Genomic DNA, 23,751 nt, shown 5'->3' on the forward strand with positions numbered 1-23,751 from the left:
TCAGACTCACCGGCCTATAGTTACCTGGGTCCACCTTCTTCCCCTTTTTGAAGATAGGAACAACATTTGCTCTTCTCCAGTCTTCTGGCACTTCTCCTGTTCTCCAAGAATTTTCAAAGATTATGGAGAGTGGTTCAGAAATTTCTTCTGCTATCTCCTTCAGTACTCTGGGGTGTAATACATCTGCAGCCCAGTCTACAGGGTAGGCTATTTATATGGATACACCTAAATAAAATGGGAATGGTTGGTGACCCAGATCGGCGAGCTGAATTTGCAGAATGAGCCAAACAAAAATTGGAACAGGACCTTCAGTTTATACAGAACATTATGTTCAGTGATGAGGCAAACTTTTTTGGGTGGGCCATTTATATGGATACACCTAAATAAAATGGGAATGGTGACAGTTTTATTGCGTAGGGTGTCTTGCATTGAAATCTGCTGCAATGACCCGGGTACTGGGTTCACCAGACATCAACACAATTTCTATCCGCTCCTCACGTGTTAACCTCTGCGACATGTCAATGGCTGTAAGCAAATAGAAACTTGTAAATAACTCATGACAGAATAAAGTTACATTATAACCAAGCACACCATTGTGTGCCGGCTTCAAAATGGCCGCCATGGTCACCACCCATCTTGAAATGTTTTCCCCCCTCCCATATACTAATGTGCCACAAACAGGAAGTTGATATCACCAACCATTCCCATTTTATTTAGGTGTATCCGTATACATGGCCCACCCTGTACATTGACCATGCAGCAGCTGAAAATGTTCCTCTTGTTCACACACTCATAAGTGTTTTGAGTTTACAAGTGTACACAACTCATTGTTGAGATTGATAAGGCTCAAGATTATGATCTTTGCAATGATTCTGCACCTGTTTCTAATCCTTAGATATACTGAAGTACTATTAACCTGATGGGCCATCTTCTAGCCATGCCCTAAACCCTTATGCCTTATCAGAATATTACTGTAGAGTAAAGCCTGCCATACTCTTCAGATAACTATTGGTGAACGCTTAGGCTATGTGCCCACGTTGCGTGTTAAAACGCACACTGAAAACCGGACTCCTTCCCAGAAATCGCGCGTTTTTTTCTGCGCGATTTCACTGCGATTCTGTTCGCAATTTTGCCGCGATTTTCTCAAGCACTTTCCAAGCGATTTGAAGCATCGCTTGGAAAGTGATTGACAGGTTGGTCACACTCGTCAAACATAGTGTTTGACAAGTGTGAGCAGCTTTTTACTATTGAGGCCACCTATGCGGCATCAGTAGTAAAAGATAGAATGTTAAAAATGATAAAAAAATAAAAAATCGGGGTATATTTACCTTCCGACGTCCCGCGCTGCATTCCCGGGCCTCAGCGTTCCCAGCGATGCCTTGCGAGACCTGTGATGACGTTGTCTCGCGTTACTATAGCGATCTCGCGAGACCGCTAGAGTCATGCGAGACTACGTCAGCACAGGACCTTGCCGCAAGGCATTACTGGGAACGCTTAGGCTGGGAATGCAGTGCGGGACGTCGGAAGGTAAATATACCCCGATTTTTTTTATTTTTTATTCTTTTTTTTACAGGGGTATGGTACCCAGGGCCTGGAGGACAGTCTCCTCTCCTCCACACCGTGGGTACCAACAGCACATGAGACGCTTAACTTCCCGCATGGTGGGCATAGCCACGTGCGGGAAGTAAGCGATTCTCATGCATTCCTATGGGTGCGGAATCGCGGCAATTCTTTGCGATTCCGCACAAAAGAATGATCATGCTGCGATTTTTTCCGCGATGCGATTCTGCCTCGGAAAAAAGCGCAGCATTAGCACAGCATGTGCGGAATGCCATAGGAATGCATGGGGGGCGTTCTGTACACGATTTTTAAACGTTTTCGCGCCGAAAATCGCGGCAAAAATGCTTAAAAATCGCATCGTGGGCACACAGCCTTACTCAGCCAATTACTATGTCTCCATACTCCACCCATCCAATCCCATATAGATCAGCTCTGTGGAGCGTTAATTGTCTGTAAAGGTACTGTCACACTAAGCGATATCGCTAACAATATCACTATAACTTGTGACGTTATAGCGATATTGCTAGCGATATCGCTGTGTGTGATACTTACCTACAACCCGCTCCCCCGCTGGTTATCGCTGATCGCGCGAGAACATCCAGGACTGTTTCTCGTCGTCAGCTTCCTGCGGCGTTTCCTGCTGTGACGACGAGCGACGCGTGGAGGCAGGAGGACGCAGGATCGCCTAGTGTGACAGGTAAGTAGCGATCCCCGTCCCCAGCGATGTCGCTGGTGAGATCTGCCTGTGTGGCAGCTCACTAGCGACCACTTAGCGATGCACCAGCGATCCTGACAGCGTCATATCGCTGGTCGGGATCGCTGGTACATCGCTAAGTGTGACAGTACCTTAAGAGACCAGAGAGGACATGTTCCTAACTAGGCATGCTGGTGGCCTGACAAATGGAGTCCCGTCCACTTCTCTGTAACCATGGTCACTATTGACTGCAGAAGCTAACATGCAAAATTGCAGTGTCTTTATTGCTAAAAAGTTTGGAGGGGTTCTACTCAATTTTACTTTAATTTATGTAATTTTATGTTTTGCTTTTCTTTTTTTGTTTCTGTTCACACTATGGGACTTAAAGGTGCAATTAGTTAAGCACATTTATAATACTTTGAAATATTATTCCAAAATGCTATTAAGCTTTTACTAGTATACTAACATGCAATGTATTTGGCTTCACTCTTGGCATAATATGCACATTCATTTAAAAGACCCTTTTTAATTAACTAGATATGCTGATGGACTGACAGCGTCAAGTCCCTATCTGCCACGGTCCCTATTAAAATCAGCATCTGAATTGTTAAATGGCCACAAGTATCTGTTCTCACAATCTTTTCTTATCCCAACTGGTAAAGTGAGAGTATTGTACTATTACTGTTCTATTAAGCCCTACTATACAGGAATGTGGACTACACAGGAGCCATGGGTTCAGACCTCAGAGCTGTTGCTGGCCGGTGTTGCAGGCTGACAGAAAGAATAGTCCGGTAACAGGTTCAGAATGCAAGAGCAAGACAAACGTGTTCACTAAGGGTGTATGCACACGCTGCGGAATCCGCTGCGTTTCCGCAGCGGTTTTGGCCGCTGCGGACCCGCAGCAGCTTTAGCTGCGGTGTACAGTACCATTCAAATGAATGGGGAAAAAAAAACGCTGTGCCGACGCTGCGGAAAAATCCGCGCGGATTTGCTGCGGTTTTGAATCCGCAGAAAGAATTGCATGTCAATTCTTTCTGCAGAATCCGCAGCGGGTTCCTATCTCCACCATTGTGGAGATAGTGAATCCGCAGGACCAAACCGCAGGCAAAACCGCAGATAATCCGCAGGTCTTTTGAGCGGATTCCGCAGCGTGTGCACGTACCCTAAAGCTTGTTATAGCTGACAGTGGACAGCAGAATTAAATAGCTTGCAGTCCTGACCAAACACCAATAGAAATGAACTCACCCAGCATGGGCTGAACTACGAGTCACAGAGGACACAGAAATGGCGGCAAAACAGGAACAGGAAGGGTAGGCAGCAATACAGATAGCAGTTATTTTCTAACATAGTAAAAGCTGAAAAAACGGACAGTGTCAGTAAGGAAGGCAAAAGACGTTCAAACATGAAGTCCAGACCAGATGGGGACAAGTGTGCCCTACAAGATGCAGTGTGAAAAGGCCTTAATAGGGTCATGAGGATGTGCAGAACAGTTGACCATCACTTCCATGTATATGTGTCTATTTCAGATGGATCTAGTAAGGGGAATCCACTCGATAGAAGTCCCAGTTCAATATATTCCCAGGATTCTACAGAAGAAAATCAGAATGGTCAGCAAGATTATCAGGTACATAGACCTGAGATTTCCGCAAATACTATAATACTACATGCAAGTGCTCTTTGTGCATGATTGCAGTATAAATCTAGTTTATGTACTGAATATAATACCTTTATGCTTAGGGATGCAATATACTGGAGTTTATCTAATTAGTATACAGCAAGTATATGACACAGATGCAATGTAGCATTTGGTTATGAATGATTTTAGGTTCTTGTTTACATTTTTCTGTCTTTATAATTGTTTGTTCCATATATTGTGAATTAGGTTATAGAATTGCCTTATATCAAAGATGAGGATATGACTGAAGAAGAGGAGAATAGTGAGGATGTAACAAAGTGTAAGGAGGAGGAAATGCTTGCAGATATCAGTACTGGTGAGTGATGACCATTAAATGCTTCTTACTATCCTAGAGATAAAGTCTTCTCTTCGGGGGTTGATAAAGGTTTCAACCCTTAATTCTTTCCTAGCGTTAATTTGCATGCGGCACATTTTACAAATGTGGATTTGGCCCTAGCAATGTCACTACAGTCTTCTTGTGTTAAAGCGAACCTGTCAGCTGGATTTTGCTAAGTAAACTACAGGCATTGTCAGGTTGGCAGTGTTAAACTGATTTAAATGATACCTGTGATTAAGAAATCCATATTTTAGTTATTGTGTAATCAGTTTTAGAAGTTTTCAGTTAATGATATGCCTGTTCTCTTGGGCAGGAGTGTAGGTAAGTTCTTATCTTCTTGCTCTAAGAAAGAGGAAACCAAGTAAAGACCAGCTCCCAGACCCACCCTGAAGCACAAACCTGTTCCTCATCATAAAGCCCCCGTCACACACAGCGAGATCGCTAGCGAGATTGCTGCTGAGTCACAAGTTTTGTGACGCAACAGCGATCTCACCAGCGATCTCGCCGTGTGTGACACATACCAGCGACCGCCCCCCCCCGCTGGGTATCGCTGATCATGCTCTAATGTCCAGGACATTTTTTTGATTGTTGGTCTCCCACTGGCCAGCATGCAACGCTGCGTGTGGCAGCGGGAGACCATCGATCAGCGAGCTCCCAGCGCTGTAAGTAGACGCTGGGAGCTGGTATCCAAGGTAAACAGCGGGTAACTAAGCGCGCGTCGCTTAGTTACCCGCTGTGTACCTTGGATACTGTAACAACCCTGCTGGCATCACTGCATGGCCTCCCATCCCCCGCACACCAACTTACTTTCTGCTTCAAGCCATGCTGTGAATTCTGTCTGTTGCCAGCCCTGAGCTCCATGCACTATGCCTCTTGTTTTCCTGCTTGCTCTCCATGTTTCCTGACTGTGTATAGGAGGGGGGGCGCCTGAACTCTCTGGTTCTTATGTAGTCAGGGTGCACCTGGCTAATGGGTCCCTGACCAATTACCTAGAGCCCTGGACTATTTAACCCTGCCACACCCACTGAAACATTGCCTGTGCAATGTCTAATCTCAGTTAGTATCTTGCTGCTGAGGAAGCCAGGCCCTGTCCTCTGTATTTCCTCCTTCTCTGGAGGAATACTTCTTGTCTTGCTTTGTACCTTGTCTGCCTGCCAGGAGCCTGAATATCCTTGCCCTTGACTCTTGGTCCCAGTACCTTGTCTGTACTCTGTCCTACCTTAGTCTCCCTTTCTCCTTGTCTGTGGCTTCCTTCCCTGCTGTGTCTTTCTTTGTGTCCTCCCTGTCTGTGCATCTGCTCCCTTGCAGCTCTGCCTGCTCTGCTCCCTTGCAGCTCTGCCTGCTCTGCTCCCTTGCAGCTCTTGCAGCTCTGCCTGCTCTGCTCCCTTGCAGCTCTGCCTGCCCGGCTCCCTATCCGCTCTGCCTGCCCGGCTCCCTATCCGCTCTGCCTGTCCGGCTCCCTATCCGCTCTGCCTGTCCGGCTCCCTATCCGCTCTGCCTGTCCGGCTCCCTATCCGCTCTGCCTGTCCGGCTCCCTATCCGCTCTGCCTGCCCGGCTCCCTAGCCGCTCTGCCTGCCCGGCTCCCTAGCCGCTCTGCCTGCCCGGCTCCCTAGCCGCTCTGCCTGCCCGGCTCCCTAGCCGCTCTGCCTGCCCGGCTCCCTAGCCGCTCTGCCTGCCCGGCTCCCTAGCCGCTCTGCCTGCCCGGCTCCCTTGCGGCTCCGCCTACTCCGCACTCCTGTGGCTCCGCCTACTCCGCACTCCTGTGGCTCCGCCTACTCCACACTCCTGCGGCTCCGCCTACTCCGCACTCCTGCGGCTCAGTTCCTAACCTGTTCCAACATATTCCACTCCTTCCTGCCTGTATCCATACCTGCACCTCCTGTGTGAACAGGTCCAAACCTGTTCCTTCATATTTCACTCCTTCCTGCCTGTATCCATACCAGCACCTCCTGTGTGAACAGGTCCCAACCTGTTCCTTCATATTTTACTCCTTCCTGCCTGTGTCCATACCAGCACCTCCTGTGTGAACAGGTCCCAACCTGTTCCTTCATACACCACACCTGCTTGCCCTGTGTCTCCAAGCCGTGCCCGCCTGTCCTGTGTCTCCAAGCCGTGCCCGCCTGTCCTGTGTCTCCAAGCCGTGCCCGCCTGTCATGTGTCTCCAAGCCACGCCCGCTTGCCCAGTGTCTCCAAGCCACGCCTGCTTGCCCAGGGTCTCAGCCGTGCCTGTCGTGTCCGCCTGTCTATAGCTTTCTGTCCAAGTGACTTGTCCCTGAGTGGGACCAGCAGCCACAGCCAGACACCACCCTGGAGTGGCACCCGACAGCTATCTGACGCACAAGCCTGACCTCACCATCAGAGGCTCCAGTGAAGACCGAGGTAGCTGTCGTAGTCACGCCCCTTCCAGGGCAGTCTGGTTTGTGGAACAGTGGAGCCACAACCCCCCAGCTCGCGCCATTCAACCAAGGTGTGAGCGTGACAGTTTGCACAGGCCATGGTCCCCGCTGAGTCCCATGTCCTTCCGCTCGCAGAGTGTCATGAACTTTTGTCCTGCCAGTATGAGCAACCGGAAGAATTTGTTCCGCCCTGTGTGGTTCCGATTGTGGAGACCACTGAACAATCATCGTCTCCAATGCCCTCTACAATCAGCTCCTGGCCTATGTAGAGCACGACCCAGCAGACCCGCCTAGGTTCTATGGGGACCCTAAAGAATGCCAAGGGTTCCTGAAAAAGTGCCTGCACTACATCCTGCAGAATGCAGCTTGTTTCCCCTCTGACCGGGTCAAGGTGGGATACATCATGTCCTACCTAGCTGGTGATGCCTTGATGTGGATCTGTCCCCTTTGGGAAGCGGGGACCCTGTCGTCATGAGCCTGGGGGCCTTCCGTAAAGTGTTCGACATGCCTCGTCCAGCTGCTCTTGAAAAGTCTTCCTCTCCAAGCTTCCAGAGACAGACCAGACAAGAGGAACCTGTGGGTGAATCGTCTCAACTGCCTGTGACCGTCCCCGACACTCCTGTTCCACAGCCTGCCAAGTCGGCCTCCCGTGTAAGATCCAAGCGGTCTAAGAAAAAGCGGCTGGTAAGCTTGCAGCCACAATCTGGTCTGGTGAAGGAACATCCTGACGGTCTCTGTCCTGTGAAGCCAATGACTGTTTCTCTGCCTTCAGGGAGCTTTGGTGTGTATCAACCGCCAGCCATACGGAGTCAGTGTGTGGTCTCTGTCATACAGCTCCCGAAGCCGGCGTGGGCGTTGTCTCGAGGTGGCCAAGCCCTACTTGAGAACAGTCTAATCCTGCAAGGACAGCTACAGCTCCAGGTCGGAGCCTTATACATGAAGAAGTTCATCTTCCACTTGCTGACTGGTATGCCCATGGGTCATTCTGATCCAGAGATTCTAGTACCCATTTATGTCTGGAGACCAAGCAGGGCACCACACTTGAAACAACCAAGTGACAAGAGGTGTCTGGTTCCCTTGCGTCGCATTCAGTCAGCAAGGTCGTCTTCTTCGCCTGGTTTGCTAGTCGCCGAGTTAAGGTGTGAGGATACCTCTGAAGAGGGGGAGGCGGTCTCAGTCTCCTCACACATCCCCAGCGACTATACCAGTGTTCTGCTCCCAAGAGCACCCCTGCCTCTTGATTGTCTTCCCCAGGATAAAGGGCTGAAGATGGATCCAGAGTGTATACCTTCAGCTCCTCTGTGGCCTAGGGGTGAAGGTCCCAAGACAGAGCTTCACTCATCCTCTAACCAGGAAGATGTGGTCCAGTTTTTTCAGGGTAACAGGCTGAAATGGCTCCCTGTATGTATGCCTCCAGCTTCCATGTGGAAGGTGGATGAAGAGGTTGGAACAGTGGCCTACGTATCTCCGTTTCTCACCCTCCTGGAAGAGGTCAAATTTTCTTTTGATAACGGGCTGAAATTGGACTTAGTGAAGGTGTCTTCTGTTTCCAGCTGGCCGGCTGATGTAGGGATCAAGTCTGAAGCTTCCAGGTCCCTACTTTCAGACAATCAGGAGGAAGAAGTCCTTGTACCCTCTGTGTTGGAAGCTGTTGGGCACCAAGAAACTTGGCACTCGGAGATTCCGGATGGCACGCCTACTTCATCTTACCAGAAGGATGCCCTGTCAGCCTGGACTGTGTGTGGTCCCGTACTCCTTCTTCTGGTAATTCTGGCAGGCTTGAGGAAGAGGGGCCGTAAAGGTGGGGGTACTGTAACAACCCTGCTGGCATCACTGCATGGCCTCCCATCCCCCGCACACCAACTTACTTTCTGCTTCAAGCCATGCTGTGAATTCTGTCTGTTGCCAGCCATGAGCTCCATGCGCTATGCCTCTTGTTTTCCTGCTTGCTCTCCATGTTTCCTGACTGTGTATAGGACGGTGGTGCCTGAACTCTCTGGTTCTTATGCAGTCAGGGTGCACCTGGCTAATGGGTCCCTGACCAATTACCTAGAGCCCTGGACTATTTAACCCTGCCACACCCACTGAAACATGGCCTGTGCAATGTCTAATCTCAGTTAGTATCTTGCTGCTGAGAAAGCCAGGCCCTGTCCTCTGTATTTCCTCCTTCTCTGGAGGAATACTTCTTGTCTTGCTTTGTACCTTGTCTGCCTGCCAGGAGGCTGGATATCCTGGCCCTTGAGTCTTGGTCCCAGTACCTTGTCTGTACTCTGTCCTACCTTAGTCTCCCTTTCTTCTTGTCTGTGGCTCACTTCCCTGCTGTGTCTTTCCTTGCGTCCTCCCTGTCTGTGTATCTGCTCCCTTGCAGCTCTGCCTGCTCTGCTCCCTTGCAGCTCTGCTCCCTTGCAGCTCTGCTCCCTAGCCGCTCTGCCTGCCCGGCTCCCTAGCCGCTCTGCCTGCCCGGCTCCCTAGCCGCTCTGCCTGCCCGGCTCCCTTGTAGCCCAGCCTACTCCGCACTCCTGCGGCTCAGTTCCTAACCTGTTCCAACATATTCCACTCCTTCCTGCCTGTATCCATACCTGCACCTCCTGTGTGAACAGGTCCAAACCTGTTCCTTCATATTTCACTCCTTCCTGCCTGTATCCATACCAGCACCTCCTGTGTGAACAGGTCCCAACCTGTTCTTTCATATTTCACTCCTTCCTGCCTGTGTCCATACCAGCACCTCCTGTGTGAACAGGTCCCAACCTGTTCCTTCATACACACCTGCTTGTCCTGTGACTCAAGCCGTGCCCGCCTGTTCCTGTGTCTCCAAGCCGTGCCCGCCTGTTCCTGTGTCTCCAAGCCGTGCCTGCCTGTCCTGTGTCTCCAAGCCGTGCCCGCCTGTCCTGTCTCCAAGCCGTGCCCGCCTGTCCTGTGTCTCCAAGCCGTGCCCGCCTGTCCTGTGTCTCCAAGCCGTGCCCGCCTGTCCTGTGTCTCCAAGCCGTGCCCGCCTGTCCTGTGTCTCCAAGCCGTGCCCGCCTGTCCTGTGTCTCCAAGCCGTGCCCGCCTGTCCTGTGTCTCCAAGCCACGCCCGCCTGTCCTGTGTCTCCAAGCCACGCCCGCCTGTCCTGTGTCTCCAAGCCACGCCCGCCTGTCCTGTGTCTCCAAGCCACGCCCGCCTGCCCAGTGTCTCCAAGCCACGCCCGCTTGCCCAGGGTCTCAGCCATGCCTGTCGTGTCCGCCTGCCTGTCTATAGCTTTCTGTCCAAGTGACTTGTCCCTGAGTGGGACCAGCAGCCACAGCCAGACACCACCCTGGAGTGGCACCCGACAGCTATCTGCCGCACAAGCCTGACGTCACCATCAGAGGCTCCAGTGAAGACCGAGGTAGCTGTCGTAGTCACGCCCCTTCCAGGGTAGTCTGGTTTGTGGCACAGTGGGGCAACAACCCCCCGGCTCGCGCCATTCAGCCAAGGCGTGAGCGTGACAGATACCAGCGTGCTCGCGCTGGGAGCTGAAATCCAAGGTAAACAGCGGATATCTAAGTGCCGCGTGCGCTTAGTTACCCGCTGTTTACCTTGGATACCAGCTCCCAGTGCGAGCACGCTGGTATCCAAAGTACACAGCGGGTAAGTGACGCGCGCGCTTGTTACCCATGTCGTCGCTGGACCTGATCGCTGGTGAGATCTGCCTGTTTGACAGCTCACCAGTGATCATGTAGCGACACACCAGCGATCCTGACCAGGTCATATCATTGTCAGGATCGCTAGTGTGTCGCTATGTGTGATGGGGGCTTTAAGAGCGAGACAAGACTGTTTGTGCTTTGGGGCAGCTTAGGGGCAGGTCTTTCCATTGTTTCTCTTTCTTAGAGCAGGAAGCTAAGACAGTCCCGCCCGGGGACATGAGCATATCATTAACTGAAAACTTCTAACACTGTTTACCCAAGCACCACAAGACTGCTTTCTTCTCCCCAGGTATCATTTTAATCAGTTTAAAACCGCCAACCTGACTATGCCTGTAGTTTACTTAGCATAGTCCTGCTGTCAGGTTCAATTTAAATGTGGATTTGGATGCAGTTTTAATGCCAAATGCTTTTGATTTCACACTTTGCATTGCCAAGAGTCAAATTCAGGGCAAATTTGCAAGATTAATGTGCACGTAACACATTCAGATTATGTGTTTGAATTGCTGCAGCCAGATCAGAAAAATGCTTGTGATTCTTAACTTTTTTTTCATGCTGCATCCTACTATTGCATGCCTTCTTATCGTGTAATGTTTCAACAAATACCCAGAGATTCCCATAGAAATTCCTGGTAACAATAAAGAAAGTAAAGTGGTTATTCAGTACCATAGATGACATAAAATGATGCAATCATATAGATATAAAATGCTATAATATATATATTGGCTATAGTAGATATTGTAGTAGTGTTTCTACTGTAGTACATAAAATCATAAGAACAACAGTATAACACATGGACATAATATTTAATCTTCATTTAAACTTCATGAAAACATAAATGCAAAGTTAATAAACGTTTATGAATTGACTGTACAGCCATTTCTAGAACAGACAGTGTACCCATATGACATATATTTTGAAAATTGGAAGGAAATGCCATAGAGAATGCATCCTTTAACTGTGCTTCCGAAGACATCATATGATCTGTTATGGTTTTGTCCTGATGAAGAAGTCATTGAACTTTGAAACACGTCGACTAATAAAACTGCAATTTTCAAGACATCGACTCCTGGATCTCCTTCTTCATCATATAGTGTCTTCGGCAGCACAGGTAAAGATCCATCCTCTATGGTATTTCCATCCATTGCACATATCTTGGTTCTGCACCAGCCATTTTAGTAGGCTTTCTTAAGTGTTGTGGCACACAACCCTGCCAGGTGAACACATCCCTGTACCTATTGTTTTCATATCCTATATCCAGGTAAGACCCTATTTTGCACTATTATCTTCCAGTTTTCTCCCATTGGATATTTGCTTTCAAAAAGCAGCTTTTTTGCCACAGTTCTAAAAAGTTAAGCAAAAAGCACAAGTATGCAGATTAGATGCAACATGATTTAGGCCTATCCTGAAAGTCTCAGCAACTGTTAAAAATTATAAGGCAATGCCATTAACTATGAGTATCAGTTTACACACAATTCCCTATTACCTATTTGACAGTTACTTCAGCTGTCAGGATATGACCACAACATGGCTGTGTGTTAGCCTTATGTCGTACACCTTTTTCAAATGTTATGTCTTTCCCATATATTCTTTGGACTTTTAATATATCTGAAGGCTTTTTTTTATATAATTCTTTATCTCCATTGCATTATGAATCTAATTAAGATCAAATATTGATACCCAAATGTACTGTATATGTATTAATACTTCCTAAAGTGCATTTATTACATTAGTAATTTTGTATATATTGTACAAGACATAGTGTATGTTTGATTTTATTGGTAATGGTGTATACGCTATTTCAAAAAGTTTGACTTCATTGAGAAATTTCCATTTTTTTTTTTTGTTAGAATACAAAAATGTTGCAATTGTTTTCAAATAAAACCAGGCCACCTAAAACTGAAAATTGTCTAGATATTGTCAATATCAGTTTACTGTAATAGGTAGAAACGGATGGGGACCGATTCCCTTTAGAGGGGGGCGTGCTGGAGTCAGGCGCTCCTGTTTCATGAAGTGGTGCATGGATATGGAGTGTCTGACGAGTGGCGTGCGCCTCCATGTGCTACCCCAGAAATCTCACTCCAGTAAGGTATTGGAGTAAGATTTCTGGCACACGGAACTTTCACAGCTCGTTGTAAATTTTAGGAACCCCGTCACACATCAGCTCTGCCCATTTTGTCGTAGCTGGGAGAAACTGGCGTTCAAAATGCCAAAAGTCGCAAAATTTTGGCACAACTCCAAGGTGCACTTACATTTTGTGACTTTTCAAAACTTTTATGCTAGAATTCTGGCATGGCAACTTTGATGAATAGGGTCTATAATGTTTAACATGTTCATGGCATCAATGTTTAGGTACACATTATATAGAAACAGAAATGAATATAAAATCAAGACTTAAAAACAGATTAGAGAATACAAAAATTCCTTAAACGTTGGACTACTGTGTAGAATCCTTTTGATGGGAACAAAAAACATTGATAGTCAAATGTAAGACATATTGATATCCTGTTCAATGGGGACTGTACATTCCAAAAACTTTGCAGAAATCAATAGGACAAAGAGAACATAATAAACTTTGTTATATATCTTATCAGGGGAATCTGCATTCTTCCCCGCTTGAAACACTTCCTCTCCTCTCTTCATCCTGAGGTCGCCTTCCAGTCTAAAAGAAAAACACATAGCTCAAATCCATTTTGTAAGACTGATTGCCAGCTCACTGTGGTGTCTTTTCACACAGTTTATTATTATACTCCTATGTGGAGGAAAGAGGAATAGCGTGCGGAAACAAGCAGAGAGAGAGAGACACAGAAAGATCTTGTTGAGCTTTTTAACAAGTCACCTCATTAAAGTGCTGGATTCCTATCTACATTGATCACTACTGCTGTGTAATTTCATCCATACTGCTGCTTGTCTCTTTGTGGTTAAAAAGAAAAGTGGAATGAAGAGTAAGATTCTGTCTGTTTGCTATGCAGAGTATGGCACAGATCATAGAAGCTAGTGGAGCACGCAGAAAGTTATTCCTGGTACTTACACTGGATAGTTTTTTCCAAAATTTTATTTCTAAGTACTGTTCCATTAATTGGAATGCACTGGCATGATCTCTGTAATTCCGCAAATATTGTGTAAGATGGTGAATGATTATGCCAGGATTTAGTCTTGGGGTGGAGGAAGGGGTGAATTTGTTTACGAAAGATGTTCAAGAAGGGTGTAGTGTGAATTTTTAGACAATGCTGAGAGAAAAGGGGGAAAGAAGAGGATGGAGAAGAATATCTAGACACAGAAATCTCCATTGAAATGTTTCCTTATTAATCTGTAAATGCTGAAAACACCTCAACAGTGGGTGTTGCTAGGGAAGCTTTATGGATGGTCCAAAACATGTGCCCTGTATGAGGTATTATGAAATGCATTTATGAGAAAGCCATGCTTTTAGGGATGCATTGTAGGGCGCTAGAAAAAGTGTCCTTGGATTTCCTTTTATGTTTTGCAAAAGATAAAATGCAATATGTTTTATATTTAATAGGAGGCTGCACCAAAACCTTTGTGTAATGTCTCTTTTCATTTGCAGATTACGAAGCAACGTATGACCGTATCGCAGATGGCAGTTATGGAGAATATTCTACAACACTCCTCACAACAAGTTTACCATCAGTCTTTCCTACTAATTACAAGGAGCCTTCACCTGGTCCTTCACAGATTGATAATCAAAGTACAGGAGAGACAGGAAGTAAAATATTCCCTTGTTCTGAGTGTGGGAAATGCTTTTCAAAGAAATCCAATCTTTCTATGCACGAAAGAATCCACAGAGATGAGAGGCCATTTTCATGTTCCGAATGTGGCAAAAGTTTTCGCCAGAAATCGGTTCTTTTTAAACATCAAAGAAGACATAGAGGGGAGGAACCATTTTCTTGTTCAGAATGTCATAGAGGTTTTCAACAGAAATCCGATCTCATTGTACATCAGAGGACTCACACAGGGGAGAAGCCGTATGCATGTTCTGAATGTGGGAAGTGTTTTATGCAAAAATCAGTCCTTGTTACACATCAAAAAATCCATTCAGGTGTGAAGCCATTTTCATGTTTGGAATGTGGAAAATGTTTTACCCGAAAACAAGATCTTTTTAAACATCAGATAACTCATACAGGCATGAAGCCATTTTCATGTTCAGAATGTGGGAAATGTTTCACCACAAAATCAAATCTTGCTGAACATCAGAAAACTCACACAGGTGTGAAGCCATTTTCATGCCCAGAATGTGGGAAGTGTTTTATCCAAAAATCAGATGTTGTTAAACATCAGAAGTGTCACACAGGTGAAAAGCCGTATTCATGTTCTGAATGTGGGAAATGTTTTGCAAGGAAATCCTGTCTTGTTGAACATCAAAGGACTCACACTGGGGAAAAACCATTTTCATGTCCAGAATGTGGGAAATGCTTTAGCCATAAGTCTGCTGCTGTAAAACATCAGCTAATCCATGGAGGGGAGATGGCATTTTCATGTTTAGAGTGTGGAAAATGTTTTCCAAAGAAATCATATCTTATTGAACATAGTATAACCCACACAGGGGAGGAACCATTTTCATGTACAGAATGTGGAAAGTCTTTTAGCCAAAAGTCAATTCTTGTTAAGCATCAGAGAACTCACACAAGTGAAAAGCCTTTTTTATGTTCTGAGTGTGGGAAATCCTTCACAAGAAAATCAAGTCTCATGGAGCATTTGAGAAGTCACACAGGAGAGAAGCCATATTCATGTCCAGAATGTGGGAAATGTTTCAGCCAGAAGTCTGACCTTGTTAAACATCACAGAACTCATACAGGGGAGAAACCGTTTTCATGTTCAGAATGTGGGAAGTATTTTAGACAAAAATCAGTCCTAGTTAATCATCAATTAATCCATACAGGGGAAAAGCCATTCTCATGTTCAGAATGTGGAAAATGTTATAGCCATAAAGCAGCACTTGCTCAACATAAGAAGAGAAGCCATTTTAATGTTCCGACTGTAGGAAATGTTTTACCTCATATAGTGTTCCAAGGAAATCATTTGGATTAAAAAAAAAAAATCAAAACTAATCCTCAGAACTCTTATTTTAGTTTGATTTATTTTGACCAAAGCTTTAAGCAGAGCTGGGCCATTAAACTGTATCGCTTCACAGCTCCAGATTGCATGCTAAAATAGATTCCTGTCAGTATTCTTGTGTTACTTCCAGTCTTGTTGTCTTTCTCTCCAGATATGACAGTTAGGTTGCTAAATAATGTTGCCATTTATTTGTGGCAGTCATTAAAGTCTAAGAATACCTTTAAAATGAAAAACAATGGGCCCAATTTACTGTTGCATTTGTGCCTTTTTTTCTTTTTTTTGTACTTTTTGCCTGTTTTTGATTTGTGCCTTATTCTTCTTTTTATCTGCGCCTTTTAAAGTCTCTTTTATGTGTTCACTTTTTTCATTTTTTCTGTGTTTGCCATTGTGGTCAGGGTTGGGGTTTGCATATGTTTTTATATTTTTACATCAATTGTAACTTTTTAAAAAGTTGTCAGATTTTTATACAAGTGTACTCTAGTTATCCCCACACCCTCCCCGATGTGATTTTATTTGTCTCAAATTTATGTGCAAATTTTATGTGTTTTAAACTGAACATGAGACTTTTTACACCCATAAGGTTGCAAAAGAGGTTAAAGGCAAAGATGAAGAGCATTTTTCATTTTGCGCAAAATTCATGAATCACGTGTGCCACCCTTGAAGAATTTATTGCAAAAAATGTATTCACAAGCACAAGACAAAAAATAGTATTACAAAAAAATGCAAATTATGAATCTTACCCAATACATTCACATACAGTGCTCGGCATAAATGAGTACACGCCCTTTAAGAAGTACTATTTTAATCAATATTTCACTGAATACAAAGGAATTTTCAAAATTTGACAATACTGAGTTTCATAGAACTTTTTTTTTTAAACCCATAACATGAAAGTAAGGTTGATAACAAAACTTAAATTAAAAAATCGTCAGCTTTTAATTTTATTAGTTGATGTAAAAACAAATGGCACAAATAAAACTACAACATCTACTATTTTATATACATTTTTCTAAATGCATGGTTCCTACAGTAAGACATGGTAGTAGCAGTGTCCTAATCTGGGGCTTTGAGTGCTTCCGGTGTTGGGGAGCTACATTTCATTAATGGTATCGTGAATTTACAGATGTGCTGCAACCGTATATATTTAACGAGAAAATTATGAAATGACAATGATCCAAAACACACATCTTTGGCATTTCTGAAAAACCGGGTGAAAGTTTTCAGTGGCCAACTATGTCTCCTAATATTGATCCAACCAAAACATCTATGGGGAATTCTGAAGAGGAAAAGTTGAACATCACTCTCCATCTAGGCTCTAAAGCAGGTCATTCTTGAAGAATGGCAAAAGATACATTTTGCAATGTCGTTCCGTGCCTAGAAGACTTGAACAATAAATACAATAAAGTTCAGTGTGGTTTACAGAGCCTTTACGATTCTGACAACATACCATCCCTGAATAGGCTCACACCATCATCAAGCTCCAGACATACCATCACAACCCTAACCCAAAGCACACAGGCTGCTATTTCTTCTATGGCTTCTATTTTCTTGTTCTAATTTAGAGTTCAAATTCTGACTATAAGCACTTCATTGAATTACTTACTGATCTAAAGTACTAACCACAGTTATGGTAGTCCAAGATACTCAGAACATCCTCTAGCACTAATCAAGTAAGTTGTTCAATTATGGCTCAAGGTTTCACCTACAACTCAATAGACCCAAAAATGCCACCAATTCCAATGTGATACTATGAAAACAATCCTAAGCCAAAATATTAAAGTGTAATTGTAATTTCTCAAAGAAATACAAAAAGTGTACCATAACACTCTTCACATAATTGCTATGGATCTCTGTAAACCCGATTTTGTTGTGAACCTTAAAAGTACCTCTTAAGTAGCAGAGTCCCGCTCCTCCTCTCCTGAAATGCAGCAGACTGAAGATTGGAAGTAGGGACCTCGCTCCTGTAACGTTTGACAGCACTCCTATCTAATGCTACCTTCCCTACGATCTCATGCTGCACACCGAGACACACTGCTTGTCTAGGCTGGATGTAGCAGGAGCACTGCGAAGTAGACCTCCCCCTAATATTGGTAGTCTGAGCTTATTACAGATAGAATGACGTGACACACATCTACTGGAGCGAAGGAAAGGGACGAGCAGCATAAGGTAATACATTATGTTATAAAGCGGCTTATATTAGTTATAATAGGTAGCGCCACTGTTATATTAATAATCTAAATGACCACTACTCTTTAATATTTTTGCTCATTCTATCTACTTTTGAATGGACATATATTACAATTATCCTTTTATTTCACCATTGGAATTGGTGTAGTGGCATTTATTTAAACAGTGACATGTTAATAGAAGCATTATGTAGGGTTACCCTATTCACAAACATTTATAGTGGGCAACTATGAGAAACCTACAATTTTATTATAAATCCTACTATTGTTTTCCCTTTCCCCCCACTAGGTCATAGGGATTTTCCATTGTAACACCACCTAACTCTTTTCTATTTCTTCAACCTGTCTTGAATGCAACAAGTTTTTAAACACATTCTCTAACTTTACCTTACTTTAAGTTATGCCACAAAACACGTACAATAGAAAGTATAACTCTGTAACTGGCTATGTATCTTTTCCTATTTGGTATGTATTAGAGTTTTCAACTGCAGTAGATATTTCTCATTAGTTCTAACGTATAACGCTAAAGAATTCATTAAGATAAGTAATGCTAAAAAATCTTTGTGTAAAAGGCATACATTGAAAATTAATTTTCAAAATAACATTTGAGTGCAATATTTGTGAAAGTTGATAAAATAGCAATATTGTATACATCGAAATTTGGAGGAGATGAGGTGGAAAGGGTGGCGTGGGATCACAGAATACAATAGAAGATATTCACTGCACACTCAATGCAGAAGTATGAAGTTTATTCAAGTTATATAAGCAAAATAAAGATTTTTTGGGTGCAACCATTGTTGTGACATTTAAATTTAGCAAAACCATTTTCACACGGTCGCTATGGAAAGACACAGAGATCCTCAAATGGCTTACAGCGCCTGCACTCCCTGGCAAAAATTATGGACTCACCAGCCTTGGAGGATGTTCATTTAGTTGTTTCATTTTGTAGAAAAAAAGCAGATCACAGACATGGCACAAAACTAAAGTCATTTCAAAAGCCAACTTTCTGGCTTTAAGAAACACTAAAAAATCAAGAACAAAAAATGTGGTAGTCAGTAATGGTTACTTTTTTAAACCAAGCATAGGAGAAAAATTATGGAGTCACTCAATTCTGAGGGAAAAAATTATGGAATTATGAAAAACAAACAAAAAACACTCCAACACATCACTAGTATTTTGTTGCACCACCTCTGGCTTTTATAACAGCTTGCAGTCTGAGGCATGAACTTAATGAGTGTGAAACAGTACTCTTCATGAATCTGGCTCCAACTTTCCCTGATTGCTGTTGCCAGATCAGCTTTGCAGGTTGGAGCCTTGTCATGGACCATTTTCTTCAACTTCCAAAGATTTTCAATTGGATTGAGATCCAGACTATTTGCAGGCCATGACATTAACCTTATGTGTCTTTTTTTCAAGGAATGTTTACACAGTTTTTGCTCTATGGCAGGATGCATTATCATCTTGAAAAATGATTTAATCATCCCCAAACATCCTTTCAATTGATGGGATAAGAAAAGTGTCCAAAATGTCAACATAAACTTGTGCATTTATTGAAGATGTAATGACAGCCATCTCCCCATTGCCTTTACCTGACATGCAGCCGCATATCATCGATGACTGTGGAAATTTGCAAGTTCTCTTCAGGCAGTCATCTTTATAAATCTCATTGGAACGACACCAAACACGACACCAAACAAAAGTTCCAGCATCATCACCTTGCCCAATGCAGATTCGCGATTCAACACTGAATGACTTTCATCCACAGTCCACGATTGCTTTTCCTTAGCCCATTGTAACCTTGTTTTTTTTTGGTTTAGGTGTTAATGATGGCTTTCCTTTAGCTTTTCTGTATGTAAATCCCATTTCCTTTAGGCGATTTCTGACAGTTCGGTCACAGACATTGACTCCAGTTTTCACCTATTCGTTCCTCATTTGTTTTGTTATGCATTTCCTCTTTTGGAGACACATTGCTTTAAGTTTCTGGTTTTGACGTCTTCCTTGGTCTACCAGTATGTTTGCCTTCAACAACCTCCCCATCTTGTTTGTATTTGGTCCAGATTTTAGACACAGCTGACTGTGAACAACCAACATCTTTTGCAATATTGCGTGATAATTTACGCTCTTTTAAGAGTTTGATAATCTCTCCTTTGTTTCAATTGACATCTCTCGTGTTGGAGCCATGATTCATGTCAGTCCACAGCTCTCCAAGGTATGATCACTTCTTTTGAGATGCAGACTAACGACCAGATCTAATTTGATGCAGGTGTTAGTTTTGTGAATGAAAATTTACAGGGTGATTCCATAAATTTTTTCTCTCAGAATTGAGTGATTCCATAATTTTTCCCCTATACTTGGATAAAAAAAGTAACCATTACTGACTACCACATTTTTTGCTCTTGATTTCTTTTACTGTTTCTTAAAGCCAGAAAGTTGGAATTTAAAATGACTTTAGTTTTGTGCCATGTCTGTGATCTGCTTTTTTTTTTACAAAATTAAACAACGGAATGAACATCCTCCATGGCCAGTGATTCCATAATTTTTGCCAGGGGTTGTACTAAGCATTCCAGGACACTGTGTCTCTCCATAGCAACAGCTTAAACAAGATTTTGTTGGTTGTATAGTGTAGCCAGTGATGTGCATAGAAATGACAAATAACATAAAACGTAAGGCCACGTTCACACGTTGAGTATTCGGTCAGTATTTTACCTCGGTATGTGTAAGCCAAAACCAGGAGTGGGTGATAAATACAGAAGGGGTGACGTGTTTCTATTATACTTTTCCTCTGATTGTTCCTCCTGGATTTGGCTTACAAATACTGAGGTAAAATACTGACCAAATACTGAACATGTGCCCAAACATGTACTCTTGGCTCATGGCTGAATTGTGTAATATCGCCGTTTGTCGTTCATAAATGTTTTGTACCCACCACTTTCTCAATGACATATAGCATTTGATGTATTGTTTTTTTCCAGGATTAGTTGTAAATTTATTTTGAAGTGTTCATGTGCATTTTCTTATTATGCCAGAATGTATGAAAAGGCTATTTTTCAAGTTACTTTTGTGTGTGTGCATATTATAATATACTAGCTGGAGAGCCTGGCGTTACCCTGGCATCGTAACTAACTATGGTTAGTTATAACAAATTATAATCATAAATTATATAATGTGTAGAGCTACGCCTATTCTGCATAGCCACATTCACTATAATATCCCACATCATCCCGTCAGCTAGAGCTACTGGACTACTACCACTAATATCCCACATCGTCCCGTCAGCCAGAGCCACCGGACTACTCCCCCTAATATCCCACATCGTCCCGTCAGCAAGAGCCACCGGACTACTCCCCCTAATATCCCACATCATCCCTTCAGCCAGAGCCACTGGACTACTCAACCTAATATCCCACATCATCCCGTCAGCCAGAGCCACTTGACTTCTACCCCTAATATCCCATATCATCCCGTCAGCCAGAGCCACCGGACTACACCCCCTAATATCCCACATCGTCCCGTCAGCCAGAGCCACCGGACTACTCCCCCTAATATCCCACATCATCCCTTCAGCCAGAGCCACTGGACTACTCAACCTAATATCCCACATCATCCCGTCAGCCAGAGCCACTTGACTACTACCCCTAATATCCCATATCATCCCGTCAGCCAGAGCCACCGGACTACTCCCCCTAATATCCCACATCGTCCCGTCAGCCAGAGCCACCGGACTACTCCCCCTAATATCCCACATCATCCCGTCAGCCAGAGCCACTTGACTACTACCCCTAATATCCCACATCATCCCGTCAGCCAGAGCTACTTGACTACTACCCCTAATATCCCACATCATCCCGTCAGCCTGGGGTCAGAAGCAGAACGCTGAGTTGAATTGCCCTAACTTCCATACCGGGGATCCCTTTAAGAGAGGCCTGGCGTCAGAACCAGAACGCTGAGTGGAATTGCCCAGACTTCCATACCAATGATCCCTTTAATAAAAGCCTGAGGTCAGAATCAGAGCGCTGAGGGATTTGCCCTAACTTCCATACCGGAGATCCCTTTAAGAGGGAAAATGTGCCTATGGGAGGGAGGATGTGTGATGGGGATATGGGCACAGGAGGGGGTGATTCATTTCTGCCATGTGCTCTCTGCTTCTTTTTGGGGAGCAGACAATGGCTGGGAGCTTATGTTTCCAAGGATGCTAGATTTCTCCCACCCGGTCAGTGTCTGCAGAAGTGTTGTCGTGGAGTGTGAAAACTGTTGCTCATAGCAACCAATCACAGCTCAGCTTCTTTTAAACAGCTGTGGTGAAATGAAAGATGCTTTGTGATTGGTTGGTGATACACACATACATTCAGTTTTATATACACTGCTCAAAAAAATAAAGGGAACACTTAAACAACAGAATATAACTCCAAGTAAATCAAACTTCTGTGAAATCAAACTGTCCACCTGGGAAGCAACACTGATTGACAATCAAGTTCACATGCTGTTGTGCAAATGGAATAAACAACAGATGGAAATTATTGGCAATTATCAAGACACCCTCAATAAAAGACCACATCTCAGTACCAATGCTTTCAGGCTGATGTTTTGGTCACTTTTGAATGTTGGTTGTGCTTTCACACTCGTTGTAGCAAAAGACTAAGGCTGGAGTCACACTAACCTGCGCAAAATACGCTCCGTATTTTACATGCGTAATACGGATCAATGACCACAAAATAGTGGTCCGTAGGTCATCCGTAAGCAAGGTGAGGTAGCGTATTTTGCGCATGTGTGTCTCCGTATGCAATCCGTATGCAATCCGTATGGCGAGATTTTCTCGCAGCCTTGCAAAATGGACATTTAACGGTTTTGAGGCCTGCAAACTATTTAAATCATTAGCCTGCACCCTATTTAGACACTCAGAAATAGGTGGCTGCCTACATTCTGTACATTTCTCACCTTGCTTTCACGAGGTGTGTTGGTGTTCTTTGTGCAGCATGGCAGAGGGTCTGACATTCAATACAACCGAGCAGGTTCTCTTTACCTGGCTTTTGTCACGGCGCTTTGGCCAACCATATCCTGTGAAAGTGGATCCGCGGAGGAAGAGACGCATGTGGGTACATCCACTTTTGAGGCAACGACTCACAAGAGGGCATTTTCACCGCCTCTATTCGTCTCTGCGGGAGCATCCGGAAAAATTTTACCAGTACTGTCGAATGAGCATTTCCTCATTTGATCGCCTCTTGGAGACAGTGCGCCCTGGGATCACATTTCAGGACACTAGGATGCGCCAAGCCATATCTGCAGAGGAGCGACTTCTACTCACAATACGGTATGTACTCCACAACCACATTCTCTATGTTCATAATGTGTGTGTTAATTTATGTTTTTTGGCCTTCTTGGACAATGTTTAATACCCTCATCTTACTCAAAATACGTTTCAACTGACACAGCACAATGTTACATCTAATATGTACTGCATATCACTTAGTCATTGTGCCACCAAATATGTGTGTGTTGTTCTCTCTCATTTCCTACCAAGTTTGGTCGGCATGTAACTGATTTTTTTTTTACTTTAGCCATTCTAACCTGGACTATTTCTGTTGTTCTACAGCTTCCTGTCCACTGGCCTGTCTTATGCCGCCCTCCACCATGAGTTTCTCATTGGAAAGTCCACCAATTCAGGCATAGTGAGGTCTACATGTGCACAAATCTGGACAAGACTCCATCAGGTGGTCCTACCCGAGCCCAGGATGGAAGACTGGTTAAGGATTTCAAGGGACTTTGAGGAGGACTGCCAGTTTCCAAATTGTATTGGGGCCCTGGATGGCAAACATATCAGGGTGCGTAAGCCGCCGAACTCAGGATCCCAATTCTTCAATTATAAGCAATACTTTTCTGTTGTATTGTTGGCTCTGGTAGACCCTCAATACAAGTTTATAATTGTGGACATTGGGGCCTATGGAAGGACGGGAGACTCTAGAGTCTTCAATACTTCCATAATGGGTCGGCGGCTACGCACCAACCAGTTTGAACTACCACCACCACGCCAGCTACCAGGCTCCCCCGAACAATCAGTCCCTTATGTGTCCTTGTGGCAGATTAGGCCTTTCAGTTATCACGTAATGTCATGAGGCCATATCCCCGGCGCAACCTTGACCACAGGTGCAGAATTTTGAACTTGCACCTA

General features: G+C 44.2%; 1 protein-coding gene across 1 annotated transcript in view; it reads left to right on the top strand.

The window, feature by feature from the left end:
• The window catches only part of LOC141073601 (uncharacterized), a 159,839-nt gene that overhangs the window by 61,504 nt on the left and 74,584 nt on the right, over window positions 1-23,751 (top strand). Inside the window, exons 7-9 of the mRNA XM_073560893.1 lie at window positions 3,781-3,878; window positions 4,137-4,245; window positions 13,892-15,297. Of these exons, the coding sequence (XP_073416994.1) occupies window positions 3,781-3,878; window positions 4,137-4,245; window positions 13,892-15,297 (1,613 nt within the window). The remainder of the gene's footprint in view (window positions 1-3,780; window positions 3,879-4,136; window positions 4,246-13,891; window positions 15,298-23,751) is intronic.

The sequence above is a fragment of the Dendrobates tinctorius genome, unplaced genomic scaffold, assembly GCF_039654945.1.
Source record: "Dendrobates tinctorius isolate UK_male_01 unplaced genomic scaffold, ASM3965494v1 ptg000308l, whole genome shotgun sequence".
Lineage (NCBI taxonomy): Eukaryota > Metazoa > Chordata > Amphibia > Anura > Dendrobatidae > Dendrobates > Dendrobates tinctorius.